The 14,591-nt window shown below is 44.9% G+C and overlaps 1 protein-coding gene across 3 annotated transcripts in view; it reads right to left on the bottom strand.

Moving 5' to 3' along the window:
* Positions 1-1,619: 1,619 nt before the first annotated feature.
* TRMT11 (tRNA methyltransferase 11 homolog) overlaps positions 1,620-14,591 on the bottom strand; it is a 56,481-nt gene continuing 43,509 nt past the window's right edge. For 2 of the 3 annotated variants that reach the window (XM_066605520.1, XM_066605519.1), the window contains one exon: positions 1,620-3,566. In XM_066605520.1, the coding sequence (XP_066461617.1) occupies positions 3,387-3,566 (180 nt within the window). In that variant the 3' untranslated portion in view covers positions 1,620-3,386. The remainder of the gene's footprint in view (positions 3,567-14,591) is intronic. The other variant, XM_066605518.1, reaches the window with a different exon arrangement.

Genomic DNA, 14,591 nt, shown 5'->3' with positions numbered 1-14,591 from the left:
ATTTTTTTGACAGTATTATGATCGTAAAGGGATTGCTTGCCCAGAATTTTAGTTTTTTCATACTAATTGAAAGAAGATTGACAATTTATTGTTCGAATCAAAAAATTTTTGACTGTGGCTTTAATGACATAACGCGGTCACCCATGTTGCTTGCAGCTTTGTCTGTAGCAATAAGCTTTATAGTACAAACCTGGGTAAAGAAAACTGGTGTCGGGAATTGACTTATTAACTTCTATGTGTGCCCATTCTAGGCCTGTTCTGTGACTTGTGCAGAGGTCATTGTACAGGGAGGGGTAGGAGATGAGCTGTGTCTTTCACGTAGTTGTGAATGGTGGGATTCTACATTATATATGTACAGAGAGTACCCTTTCATTGCTGTCTTATCTGTAAAGATAACAGAATGACTACTAAAACATTTTCTCTACAGAACAGTAAGGCTGGGTTCACACAGGGCGGATTCCCGCCAGAAATCCCGCGGTTTGGCAGCAGCAAAAACCGCGAGATTTCCGACGGGAGAACCACCGCAGAAAAACCCGCGGCGGCTTTGAAGCGGTCCGGCCGCTCGCTCTTTCGCTGCGGCCGGCGCTCCCATAGAGGAGAGCGCGGCTGCAGCGGAAAGAAAAAATAAATAGACATACCGCATTTTGTAAAGCCGCGGCTGCGGTCGCCGCTGCCGCAGTTCCTGCCTGACTTACCGCAGCGGTTTGACCGTCCCGTGTGGACGAGATTTCTGAGAAATCTCGTCCACATGGCTGGCTAAACCCCAGATTAGCGGCCGCAGGCGGATTTGCCGCGGCAAATCCGCCCTGTATGAACCCAGCCTAAATGTCAGCCTATTGTGAGAGGCTCATAGGTGAGCATACATTTTGGGAAATACATGGAAAATTTGAAGAAAAATAAAAACAACAACAATTTTGGAGAAGCAACCAGTATAACAATATATGGGCCTGGAAAGTGCATGGACCCATTGACAATTTGAAACATATGCAATAATACAGTGCATATCAGCAATATGTCTAGGGGAAAATTCCTCCAAAACATGGCACGCAATGATGCTTGACAATTTTTTTTTTCTCATGGATTCAATCACTAAAAAAATTTTGTGGAAACCTGGATAAATTATGATTGCTGTATTCCAAAACAGCAACACTACTGTGTCTGAATCTTATGGCAGTTTTTAAAAATTGCCCCTGTTTTTGCTGCTTTAGTGGCAAGAAAATGATTTCAGTTCCAGAACTAAAGGGGTATTTCCATCTTGGCTTTTTATAGTTGAGATGGGAAACCCCTGCTATAGTTACAGACCAGCCGGCCAGATCCTACGCTAGTTCCCCAGATTACACTGCGCTATATTTGTTTCTATATCTATCATTCACTTTACTGAAGGCTATGGAAACAGCGGGTCAGGTTTTCCTCAAGATGGGAATACCTTTTTAAGCCATTACAAAACACCCCAAATCCACTTGAAGTGTAATTTGACATCAAACCCAGAACTTTATTATACACTTTGTTGTCTCAATCAGGGTAATAAAGAACACACAAAAGATTCCAGAGTGTGTGATGGTATGTTGTTATCTACCTATAATTCTCCATTGACTGCCACAAAATAACCACAAAATTAATCAAACACCAATGTAGTTTATTTACATCAAGCTTTGAGATGAGCACTTGTTTGAAACAAAACATTTGATACACAAGAATACCTGGTAGTCCAATGTAAAAATCCATATAAAAGCCATATATAAATCCAAGCAGACATACTGTTTCAAATGTTGCTATCTGATGTGAAGGGTCTGGTTTGCCGAAACACCTCACCGTGTGCGTTCTTTTCCCTTGTGTACGGAGAACACATCATCAGTGCATCGTGCAATAACTGCCTAGCTTATGCTGGAGTCCTTTATATCCCTTTCAGTTGCAGTGTGTTGAACTAAGGCTCCTTTTATAGGCGATTTCTCATTCGCTCGAGCGAATGAGGACAGGCTTGGCTCCTGCAGTCTGTTTATACAGGCAGATAAATCGTTCAGTCGACTAAACAATCGCTGTACACATACAACGTGCGAACGACTGTTTTCAGGCCTGCAAAAAAATGAATGATGAACGATAAGCGAAAAAATTCGCTTTTGACATTCAACTGTTGGCAGTGTCTACATTGACCGATTATTGTTCAAATTCGCGTGAAACAACGATTTCTTTTGAGCGATAATCATTTTGTGTAAAAGGGCCCTCGGTGTGGAAGTAGAAAAGATCTTGCTCACTGCATGTATCAGCGATTCATCTTTACCATAATCTTCCCAAGGGTGACAAGGTAAAATCAGCAAAGTATTAGCACCGCAAATCAAGAAAAAAAGTCTAAACACAGCTTCGATTTCAAAGAGAATATCTCAGCGCAGACACAAGGGGAGTCCCAAACCTATTTGTTATGGCTCCACAATAGAGTCTCTTAGTGTTTTTTTTTTCTTTTTTCTTTTACTACTTAAAAACTAAGTCAGTTGTCTTAAGAAAGAGCTGGATAGTAGGAATGTAAAAACAATTGAAAAATAAAAGAGGAGCTTCAGATGTGGACAGGCTCAACCAAATGCCATCACCTTCCAAAGCCTCAGTCAAGTCCTGTGGGCTTAACGTAACTGGCCAGGTCAAACCACCAAATGCCTTTGCATGCAATTCTGCTGTAAGGAGACAAAGCGAGATTGTGTGTGTTTAATGTGTATCAATTACAAACAATAACAAATGAAAGCAATCTCCCTAATGAGGGACCTCATCGCCCTTACTTGTTAAGAACGAATTCCAGAGGTTGGAGACTGAAAAGCAAACACTGTAACTTCCTTCTGCGAAAGTCAGACGCGAAAGGCAGTGAGCTCCAGCTCTGTGGCCACTTAGAGGTGCTAATGCCCATTAAAAAGACTATAAATACAGAGTTCAGGTTTATATACAATAAAATATGAGAATGTAAACCAGAGACGTTGCAGTCCTCCAAATGAATATGAGCCGTTGCAGGTTTGCTTAACCCCTTCACAAACCTTCATAGTGGTGGGCACGTGCTACAAGGTCAAAGGCAGAGAAGTCTTTTTGTAGATGGCAAAGGGAGCGCTTGGTAAACGTCGTCAGCCTTGTTTTATTCTCTCAATAGCTCGTCATATAAAACGCAGTGAACATCTTTCCACCAGTCCGGAGGATCAACTAGCCATCAGCATGTGAGGCTCACACACGCAGGTCAGTTATTTAGAACACAGATTGCCTGAGACCTGTTAGGGGAAAGTATTAAGGGAGATGGCTTATTAGATCTGGAAACTTTGGAAAGTTTCCCAAATCATTCAAGAATGCAAAGACTGAAATCTCAGCTGCATGCATGAGAGGCGTTGTAGTTAAAAGAACATATGAAGTACTTTATGTCAGACGTCCTGCTGCTCTTGTGTGGAGCTGAAATCACTGCAGTTCTGTTCTCCGGCTCTGGCGCGCTCTTCCCTTGCAATTCTCTTTGTTAAGCCGCTAAAATACTTCTCGCGGAAGGAGTTGTGACCTTGATACAGTAAATAGTGGCCATCCTCTAAATGTGCATACTGGTCCTTGTCCTGAATAAGAGAATGTACAAAAACAAACACGTTACGAGAGAGACCTGTATATACAGTAAATATAGCCGTATGACTTTCATTCAACTGTTTTTAATCATTTATTCAGTTGATTTCGAGGTAGCTACAATGGTAATGGTCATTCATTGTTTTCTGCACTTATTACATGCGCCATAGGAATGGTCATCCAGCTTTCTAGACTGGAATTAGCATATATATAAAGAATTACTCCACAACCCTTTTGCAGCTTACACACCACATCCAGATACAACAGGTGTTGTAAAACATAATTAAAAAGGGGAAAAGCCCATTAAAGACATGACCCTCATTAGCTACTATATGATTACGCCCCTAGAACCAAGTTGTAGTACCGCTATTACCTCCCTGGTATCACTAGGGCACAATAGTACAGTATATGCAGCTGTTGAGTCAGATGCAGGGGACACAAGAGTCACATGTGCCTTCCAAGCAACTGATTGGGAACCACCGGCGTAAAGGTACCTATACCCCCCTTCCTTTGCACCTCCAATTTGCCTATTTAAGTAGGTAGTTTCATGGCTGATTACTTTTACTACAACACTTCAATTTTCCAGACCTAGTTGTCGTGATAAGTTGGCTTCACTAGTGTGACAAAAGTGAAATTATTATGTGTTTATTGATAAAATGGTAATAGAACGGTCAGGTTCCCTAGATTAAAATGTATTACTTTTCTCCTCCACGGGCTGCCTATACATGGGCAAATGTGACGTCGCCCTCGTTAACCTGCGTTTTACCTGTGAATGCGAGGCAATAAATGCCTTGCATCGCATCTGTGAAATTCCAATCTTCTTGCGTGAGTATTATGAACGATAGAGAACCACAAGTGTCTTCCGTTGATTTCAATGGGAAACCTCACATCGTACTCGCATGCACATTGCACAGCACGCTAGAGACATTAAATGCATTGAAGGTCTCATTGAAATCAATAGGCAACACGTTCCAAAGAATGCTCAGAGATTTGAATAAAGAGGGTACCATATGGTGCTACATGCTTTTTAACCGCTTCTCGCTCCAGGAGGTATATTTACATACTGTAGCATCGGGTATGTATGAAGAGAGGTCGCGGGTGACCTCTCTTCATACAGCGCGGGCATCAGCTGTTTACAGCTGACACCCGTGGGCAATAGCTGCAATCGGCCATGCGGCTATTAACCCTTTAAATGCCACTGTCAATTCTGACAGCGGCATTTAGATCCCCCGAACCTGTACGGCCATTTCACTCCACTTAGAAGTTTTTAAACGTTTTTCAGCACATTAAATAGCACCACTAAAAAATATAAATCGTCCTGCAGAAACAAGCCCTCAGATTGCTATATGTACTGGAAAGTAAGAGTTGTGACTGTTTCAAAGTGGAAAGGAGAAACCAAAAATGGGGGTATTATAGGACTGCGTCCATAAGGGGTTAAAAATTGACAGAAGCATAATTTATACATAAATATGGATAAAACAGATCTGTATTGTGTCTCTTATGTTCATTTTTTTATTATAGATATGGCAAAAGGGGGTGATTTAAGCTATAACTTTTTTTTTTTTTTTTACAATAAAACTTTATTGATATCATTTTCCCTTTTTTTTAGCCCCCATAGGGAATAACAACTAACGATGCTTTGATCGCTCCTGCAGTATGATGTAATGCCATAGCATTACATCATACTGCAATCTGACAGACAGTCTATCAGGCTACCCCACGGGGACTGCTTGATAGGCAGTTTGCTAAGGCAGCCCTGTGGCCTTTCAGGAGGACACCGGCTGCCATGACACCCACACGGCTCCCTACAATCTCACGCGGAGCCGCCATACAGGACCCCCGAACATCGTTCGGGGAACTTAAAGGCTTAATAGCTGCAATCGGATGTGCGACCGATTGCAGCGATTGCCCGCAGGCAACACCCACTCTGTATGAAGAGAGGTCGCCCCGTGATCTCTCTTCATACATAGGCCACCGATACAGGCCGTCAAAAGGCGAATCGGCGGTCGTTAATGGGTTAAAACTAAAACTCATGCTACAAAAAACAAGCCTTCACATGAATCATGATTCTTAAAAGGTGGAGTTTTTTTTACTAGCACTGCCATGGATACTCGATGAGACAGATTTAAAAGAATTGAAATCCAAGGACACCCTGAACTCTGTCATGTTCCTCCAACCACTTCTGAAAGAGTCCGCTTGCATTATCGAGTACCGTTCCCATAAAAAGGTTACCTGGTCTCCAACAACTTTCAGGTAGGTAGTAGGTGTCAAAGTAACTTCCACCAGAATGTCAGGAATGAAGGTTTCATTGCACCACACTGCCTCTGCTGGCTTGTCTTTTTCCGATAGTGAACCTTGTTTTCATCTCTTCCCCAGGTAAGTGACACACACTCACTTGGCCACACACAAAGTTAAAACAAAGCGGAATTCACTACAGCAGGCTAGCTTCCATTGCAACAGTCCAGTTTGCATGCTCACATGTCCATTGCAAGCACTTTTAGTGATAGAAAGCCCAGGCCGACCCCTGTCTAACTGGTCTGCAACCGCAGAGCACCATACTTTGCAAACTGAAAAACACCTGTCTATCAAAGCTACTAATTTGTGCTTCAGTAGCTCTCCTGTTTGGTAGAATCGGATCAGATGGGCCAACCTTTGCTCCCGACTCATATCAATGAACCTTGGGAGCTCATGAACATTTTGCCAGCTCACCAGTATCCTTCGTTGGGAGTATTGTCTCCACCGGAAGTATGGGTTGGCCAGGCTCACCTACAGGTAACGCTTCAAGCTGGCAAAAGCTTCCGATTGATGGAGACTTACTAAATTAGTACCGACCAGTATTAGCAGGCGGCTCCCAGCTCCAACATGACTACAGGCATAAAGCTCCTAGACACTCCTCCGGAGCGGTGCCAGAAGGGAGGGCTGACACTCCGGCACGGGTTGGGATAAGGAGGAGGGCTGGGAGCTATCTACTAGTACTGAAAGTTACTAGTGTAGTATGTCTCTACCAATCGAGAGCTTTTAGGGTGTGAACTGTTGGTGAGCCCGGCCAACACATACTTCCTGTGGAGACATACTACACTAATACCCTCTTTTGGTGGGTACTAACAACCAAGGGAATATGTGTATAATATGGACACATGCAAACTGATCAGGCTTAACTTTAAAACCATATGTGTTCCAAGAACAGAAAAACAGTTCCTTGCTGTGGTGGGTTGAGAGTTTCCAAAAGAATATGACCTCTCTACAGAGGGGAAATCCAGTGCTGAAATGCTCCAAAAAGAACTTCATCCTAGTGCAACAGCAGATATTCATGATGAAATAGAAGAAGTCATTCATGGCTCCAAGTACCCTAGAGCACAATGCAATGTAAAGTCCTGTTGTCAATGTGCAAAGTATCTGCAACCCATCTGGTCTTTGAATTAGAAGCACCCGCTTGTCGGCCTGCCAAAGTGCGGCAATTCATTTGTATTTGAGCTACAGTCAGGTAGGGTTGTACAAACACGTAAAACCACAAAGAGTTGTTCAGCTGAACAGCCAATAAGAAAATAACGAAACAATAAAAACAAATGCCAACACTGAATATTAGAGCAAAATTCGTGCTCTGTAGGGGGTAAAGAGGAGGAGAACACTGGCAAATTTTCTGCCAGAATCAACACTATTGATCAAAATTTCTTATGTTAATGCTGGGGCGGTTTATCATTCCTGCCCTTGTTTCATCCCTAATACAGGCTAAGATGTTGCTTACATCGTAGATGTTGGAATCCCAGACTGGAAACGGCACCAATGGATAGACTTCAACACTGGAATGCAGCAGATCATCCAGCCAGCATCACATAATACTCCAAAAGCAGGCAGATGTCAGCATGTCCAAATATTCTTCTGAGTGCCCAAAACAGCCTATAAAGTGCAACGTTTTGGCTCACATGAGCCTTTTTCAAGCAAGTAGCCACAATATTCAGCTATATATATATGTGTGTACCTACTCTCCATGAGCCTGTCCCCCATGCAATTAATTATAATTAATTAAAAATTAACAGAGCAAGCCTCATCACAAAAACATGACATTTAACAGACATTTCTATCCACCAATGTAAAGCAGCATTGCGTAATCTTGTGGGAGGACTGCTAGTCATGTCATCAAAAATGTATCTAAAAAAAGTTTCCTCATAGCCAAGTCCATCATTTAGAGCGTCGTGTATGGCACATGCGCATTGGTGTACGCAATTGTGAGTCACTTAAGTGCCATGGCAACTCAGTCTTCAGTAAAACGCACGCATGTGTGAAATCCACCAATCAAGCGCAGAGGTGTGTGCAACATCCACCAATTAGAGATGAACGAGCATGCTGGAAGGTGCTCGTTACTCAAGCGAGCACCACACAGTGCTCGAGAAAATTTAATCTCCCCTCCCCACATGTTTAGCGCCATTTTTAAGCCAATAAATATGCAGGGAAGGCTTTACCACTTCCTGCTGTGACGTGCGAGTCCTGTGCACATCTATAGCAGTGACTAGTTGGGCTGATCAGGTGACCGCCAAATATTAAAACTCTGGTCACCTGAGGCTCGCCTCACATGCATGCTGCATGAGCTGAGGGATAGAGCTGCTGCTATAGGGAAAGTGATAGTGTAGGGTACAGGGTGGCGGTTAGGCAGGGATTCATGATCCAAGAACCAAACAGTCCTTTCTAGGACAACTACTCTCATTGTGTGCATCAGCAGTTTGGCTGGCTGGGAGCAGTAGTGCGCACCAAGTATTCTCAAGCATCCCGGCTGTATACTGCATACTGTTACCGGTTTTATGCAGTGTACTGCTAGTGGTGTACAGAGAGTAGATAGGAAGTAACAAAACTATCATTTTTCATTTTCTTAGTTTTTTGCCTGCTGAAAGCGTACAGTATACACCAGTTTCTGTGTGCTATCAATCTACGCTATCTAACAACAGTATAACAGTAAACACTCTTGAAATTTTTGGGGGGCCTGCTAAAAGCGTACGGTATATACCCGTGTCTGGGTGCTGTCAATCTACGCTATCTAACAACAGTCTACACCGTTTATTGTGTATATTTTGGGGTTCAAGGTGTACACTATATACCTATAGGCGAGTCCTGTCAATCCACGCTATCTAACAGTATACACTGTTTACATTTTTTGTTTTGGGGTTCAAAGCGTACACTATATACCCGTGTGTGGGTCCTGTCGATCCACGCTAACAACAGTATACACTGTTTATTTTGGCCTATAAGCGTACGCAAGATAACTCGCATTTTGTGTAGCATTTTGTCCAAGTGCATTATCCAACATGATGAAGACTAAGTAAGGGTCGAGGGCATCCGAATAAGGGCGTGGGCAGAGGCCGAGGTCCTGGGCGGGGTGAAACTGTGCCTGCTACTGAGGGATTAGTAGAGTGCCACATATCTACGCTCCCTAGCTTCATCTCACATTTTGCAGGTCCGCGTGGTAGACCATTATTAAAAAGCACACCAGTGTGATCAGGTGATGACGTGGATAGCGGATAACGTGTCCAGTAATTTATCCAACACCTAGTCTTCCACGCAGTCCACTCATGCTAGCCAAGGGACTGTACCTCTGAATCCTCTGGTTGCTCCTCCTTCCTCCCAGCCCGGTCACTCCAGGAAAAGGAGAATAAGAACAGACATACTCCCAGGAACTGTTCTCGGGTCCCTGCGCTGAGTCGGAAAAAAAAGGTTCATCAGCCACCTGAGATGCCCAAAATTTGGACCTTTCACAGACTCAGGGTGATGAGGCTGGGGACTTCCAAGTAGTGTCTCAAGAGCTATTTGTGGATGATGATGATGAGACACAGTTGTCTGTCAGTGAGGTTGTTGTTAGGGCAGTAAGTCTGAGGGAGGAGCAGACTGAGGATTCAGAGGAAGAGCTGGTGGATGATGAGGTGACTGACCGCACCTGGGTTGGCTAAGCCTACTGAAGACAGGGCTTCAGAGGGGGAGGCAAGTGTAGCAGCAGAACAGGTTGGAAGAGGCAGTGGGGTGGCCAGAGGGAAAAGCAGGGCTACAGCAAATAATCCCCCAACTGTTCCCCACAGCACCTCCTCGCGGCAAGCCTCTGTGCAGAGGGCTAGGTGTTCGAAGGTCTGGAGGTTTTTTTATTGAGAGCGCAGACGACCGACGAACACTGGTGTGCCACCTGTGCTGCACTAAGATCAGCAGGGGAGCCACCACTATCAGCCTGACCACCACCAGCATGCGCAGGCACCACAATATTTTCGCTGCGCTGTCCCGTCCTACACCAGCACGTGTCACGGAATATAAATCATGCCCTCACCAATGAGGTTACTGGGAAGGTCCATTTAACCACCGACACGTAGAAAAGTGCTGGCGGGCAGGGACACTACATCTCCCTGACGGCACATTGCGTTAACCTGGTGGAGGCTGGGACAGAGTCTGACCCTGGGTCCGCTCACGTGCTACCCACACTGAGGATTGCAAGTCCTACCTCAGCCATGGTTTCTCCGGCTTATTATGCCACCTCCTCCAATCCCCCCCTCCTCCTCCCCCACCTCTCAATTACCATGTGTGAGCACGTCGCCTTCAGTCGGTAGCTCGAGGCGCCGCAGCACTGCCGTGTGGAAGCGTTAGCAGGCCATGCTGAAACTCCTGAGCTTAGATGACAAGACGCACACCCGCCAAGAGCTGTTACAGGGTTTGACGGAGCAGACCAATCTGTGGCTTTCGCCGCTGAACCTCCAACCAGGCATGGTGGTGTGTGACAATGGGCATAACCTGGTGACGGCTCTGCAGCTTGGCAGACTAACACACGTGCCATGCCTGGCCCACGTGTTCAATCTGGTGGTTCAGCGCATTCTTAAAAACTACCCCAATTTGTCTGAGCTGCTCAGCAAGGTGCGTCATGTGTGCACATTTCAGGAAGTCCACCACAGATGCTGCCACCCTCAGAACACTGCAACATCGCTTCCAGCTGCCAGTGCACCGACTGTTGTGACATGTGCCCACGCACTGGAATTTGACGTTGCACATGTTGGCCAGGGTTTACGAGCAGCCATTCTTGAATACCAGCTGCAACATGGCCGTCCGTTTGGTAGTCAGCCTTCGCAGTTCTTCACAGAGGAGTGAGCATAGATGTCTGACATCTGTAAGGTCTTAGGAAACTTTGAGGAGTCTACACAAATACTGAGGGGTGATGCGGCCATTATTAGTGTAACCATCCCGCTGCTTTGCCTGCTGAGAAGGTCACTGCTTAGCATTAAGGCCTACGCTCTGCGGATAGAACAGGAGATGTGGGATGACAATACGTCGCTTGATAGCCGGACGACCCTCACGTCTGTTTCTTAGTGCATACTGGAGGAGGAGAGGGAAGAGACTGCTGCCCACACTTCAGAGGATACCCATGCTACTTCACATCTGTTCAGCGTGTATGGGCTGAAGAGGAGGAGGAGAAGGAGGAGACAGTCATCCTCCTAGTGAGGACAGCGATGTGTTGCGCACTGGGACTCTGGCACACATGGCTGACTTCATTTTAAGGTGCCTCTACCGTAACCCTCGCATTAGATGCATTCTGGCCAACATGGATTACTGGGTGTTCACCCTTCTCGACCCATGGTATAAGGAGAACCTTTCCACTCTCATTACCAAAGAGGAAAGGAGTATGAGAGTGATGGAATACCACAAGGATAGCAATGTATAATGCAAGAGCGCTCACCTCCACGCCAGGTAATGCTTCCTTCTCCCTATTTCAATGTGAGAATAGCTCCTCATGAAAGTGCTTCTTAGTTCACTGCCGCTCGATCCACTCGGCCTCTTGTACAAGATGTGCAATAATTTCCAGGAGCTTGGACTTTATAAAAGAAACCTTCATGCTTTATTAGATAACGTGCTCAAAACATCATGGTTGTTAGGTGCTCATGGAGTACGCATTTCGATCTTAACTAAGATCTTAAGGTGATCAAGATCTTAGTTAAGATCAAAACGAGTACTCCATAAGCACCTAACAACCATGATGTTTTGAGCACGTTATCTAATAAAGCATGAAGGTTTATTTTATAAAGTTCAAGCTCCTGGAAATTATTGCCCGTTTTGTACAAGAGGCCCTGATGGAAAAGCTGATACTAAAGTTCCCATCTGACAATGCTAGCTGTAGAGGACGTAGTTCAGTGGGCCAACTAGCAGGGGAGACGCGGGGAACAGGCAGCATGTCCAGCGCAGGCAGGGGAACACACTCCAAGGCCTTTGCCAGTTTTATGGTACCCCAGCCAGACTGTGTCACCACTCCCCAGTCTAGGCGGAGTAGGAGGGAACAATGTAAAAAGATGGTGAGGGAGTACATAGCTGACCGTACCAATGTCCTCCGTGATCCCTCTGCTCCATACAATTATTGAGTGTCAAGCTGGACACGTGGCATGAACTTGAGCTGTATACCTTGGAGGTGCTGGCCTGCCCTGCTGCTAGCGTGTTATCAGAGAGGGCATCTAGTGCTGCTGGGGGGATTATCACGGATAAGCGTACTCACCTGTCAACAGACAGAGCCGACAGGTTTACACTTATTAAGATGAAGAAAGCCTGGATTTCCACTGACTTCTCTTCTCCACCAGTGGAAAGCAGCGGAACATAAAGATTCTTTAAGCTGGAAAAGGAGAACCATGCACCCTCTATCACCCCCAAAAAAGAGGAGAAGTAGCTTGGTCTATCCTCTGATCTTCCTCCTCCTCTTCCTAAACCAGCATGTGAGCACGCTGAACAGCCAATTCTTCAGAGGGCCAAAAGGCTCTGCAAAAACTAATTTTTTTCGGAGGGCTGCCTCCAGGCTCTGTTAGCAAATACGAGCTGTATTTAAAAAATTAATTTCTGGGTTTTGGTTACACCTGCACTCTGGGTAAACAAATTTTTCAGGGGTTCACCTATACTCTTAGTAAACCAGATTTTCAGGGGTTCGCCTATACACTTGGTAGAGCATTTTTCAGGGGTTCGCCTATACTCTTGGTACTCAAATTTTTAAGGTGTTCGCTTATACTCTTGGTAAAGCAATTGTTTCAGGGGTTCGCCTATACTTTTGGTACACCAATTTTTCAGGGGTTCGCCTATACTCTTGGTACACAAATGTTTCAGGGGTTCACCTGAACTCTGGCTACAAAAATCTTTGGTTGTAGAATGGGTTGTTGAATGGTGCAGATGGTTAAAAGTACTGGCATGGGATTGGAATTATTGGAACCTAACAGTCCTATCGCCCACAATTTCAAAGAGGGTTGCTGCCAGGCCCTGCCAACTCTCTGCAGTGTGTGTCTCCTGTTCCTCCTCATCCAATACGCACTTATAAATAGACATGAGGGTGGTGTGGCTATCAAGCGACTGTGTGGCATGAGGGCAGCTGAACGCTGCGCTGCGAAAAATTTGAGTATGCTGTGGACACAGACTCGTGCCTGCGTCCTCGGGGCGATTGCACAGCAATTACAGCATGTAACAGGAGAAGAGGCAGTGGTATCACCCGCAGGCGGTGATTGGCCTTTGTTGCACTGAGTGTGGTGCTTAGCTAAGATGTGCCAGCGCGTGTGCTTTGCTGGTTATGGTCTGTCCCAACTAAATTATTAGGGAGGTGACCACCAGGCTCTTGCCCACAATTTGGCTTAATAGTGCGACTTGGGAGCCTCAGATGCATCCATGCATGGTGCCCCTGCTGTTCCCTATCCATTTCTGTGGTGTTTCCATCACTTTCTGATGTTTTCAGGTGTTTCACACAACCTCCCATAGGCGGAGCATGGGTCACCTTGAAAAATGCTTGAGTCTTCCATTGACTTCAATGGGGTTCGTTACTCTAAATGAGCTCTCGAGCATTTAAAAAGCTCGACTCGAGCAACGAGCACCTGAGCAATTTGGTGCTCGCTCATCTCTACCATCAATCAATGCAAGAGTTCACCTACATTCGCATCTGCAAGCTACTTTAGAGTCCATATCTACTCATATTCAGTATATCACACGTGTGTAGTATCAACCACTTGAACACAAAAGTGTGCGTGGTGTCAGCCAGTCAGCAAAGGAGCTCATGCCTCTTTTGTACTCTCAGTACCAATACAACACTGGCAACCACTATAGTCAGGGTTGGCACAGATCCAAACCTGGTGTACTAAGGCACATATGACAGGGTAGCACAGTTCATAAATTGAACGTAATGGCAGACCCCGCCTCTTTTCAAAGATCTCTGTCAGATGACTGCAATCTTCCACTCAATGGCTTTGGATCCTCCAACCATGCAGCCCACACCAGAGGAAACTCCGCAAAGAAAACACACCTCCACATCATAAAATACCAATTGCCAATGCATATTGGGTTAAAACCCTGTGCATGTGTAATCAGCTACCATTAAACAGAAGAGAAAAAATACAGCACATCTCATATATTGATAATGTTAAATTCAATATTCAAGCCTCTAGGCACCTCAATTGCTTGACTACTTGTCTTGATCGCCTCCTCTCCTTAATGGTCACACTGAATCCATCAACCTTAATTGATTTGTTTAAAGGTTTTGGCTACTGGTACATCAATTAAGTTCTTTCTTATGGTGCTCTTATGCTTGTCTATCCCCTCTCTAATCTCTACAGTCAGCTGCCCCACATATCACAAGCTGCATGAGCATAAAATTGCATAGATAACATACCATGATCAACAGGTGCATCTTTCTTTAATAAAAATCTCTATACCACTGTATGGGTGCCTAAACTATTACATTGCAGTATATCACCACAATTTATAAATTCAAGCAGAGAAAATTAGCTGATCTAGGAGGACAAAGAGATGTGTGGCTTGTTACCCGTTTACTCCCCGTATCTGACCATTTTGTCTCTCAAATTACTTCTTCGTCTATAGGCCATAATCGGGGGTGAAGAAAATTCTACAACACCGGGTAAACCCCTCTGTAGAATACGCCAATCAGATATATTAATATCCGCTATTTGGCCGCTACTCAACTGATGTTAGGTTGAAACAAACGGGACCCTCTGTGCAGGTCAACTAGATTTCTTCTTTCTCAATAAATT

The sequence above is a fragment of the Eleutherodactylus coqui genome, chromosome 1, assembly GCF_035609145.1.
Source record: "Eleutherodactylus coqui strain aEleCoq1 chromosome 1, aEleCoq1.hap1, whole genome shotgun sequence".
Lineage (NCBI taxonomy): Eukaryota > Metazoa > Chordata > Amphibia > Anura > Eleutherodactylidae > Eleutherodactylus > Eleutherodactylus coqui.
The sequence above is the reverse complement of the archived record's forward strand: the minus strand, read 5'-3'. Positions and strand labels throughout refer to the sequence as shown.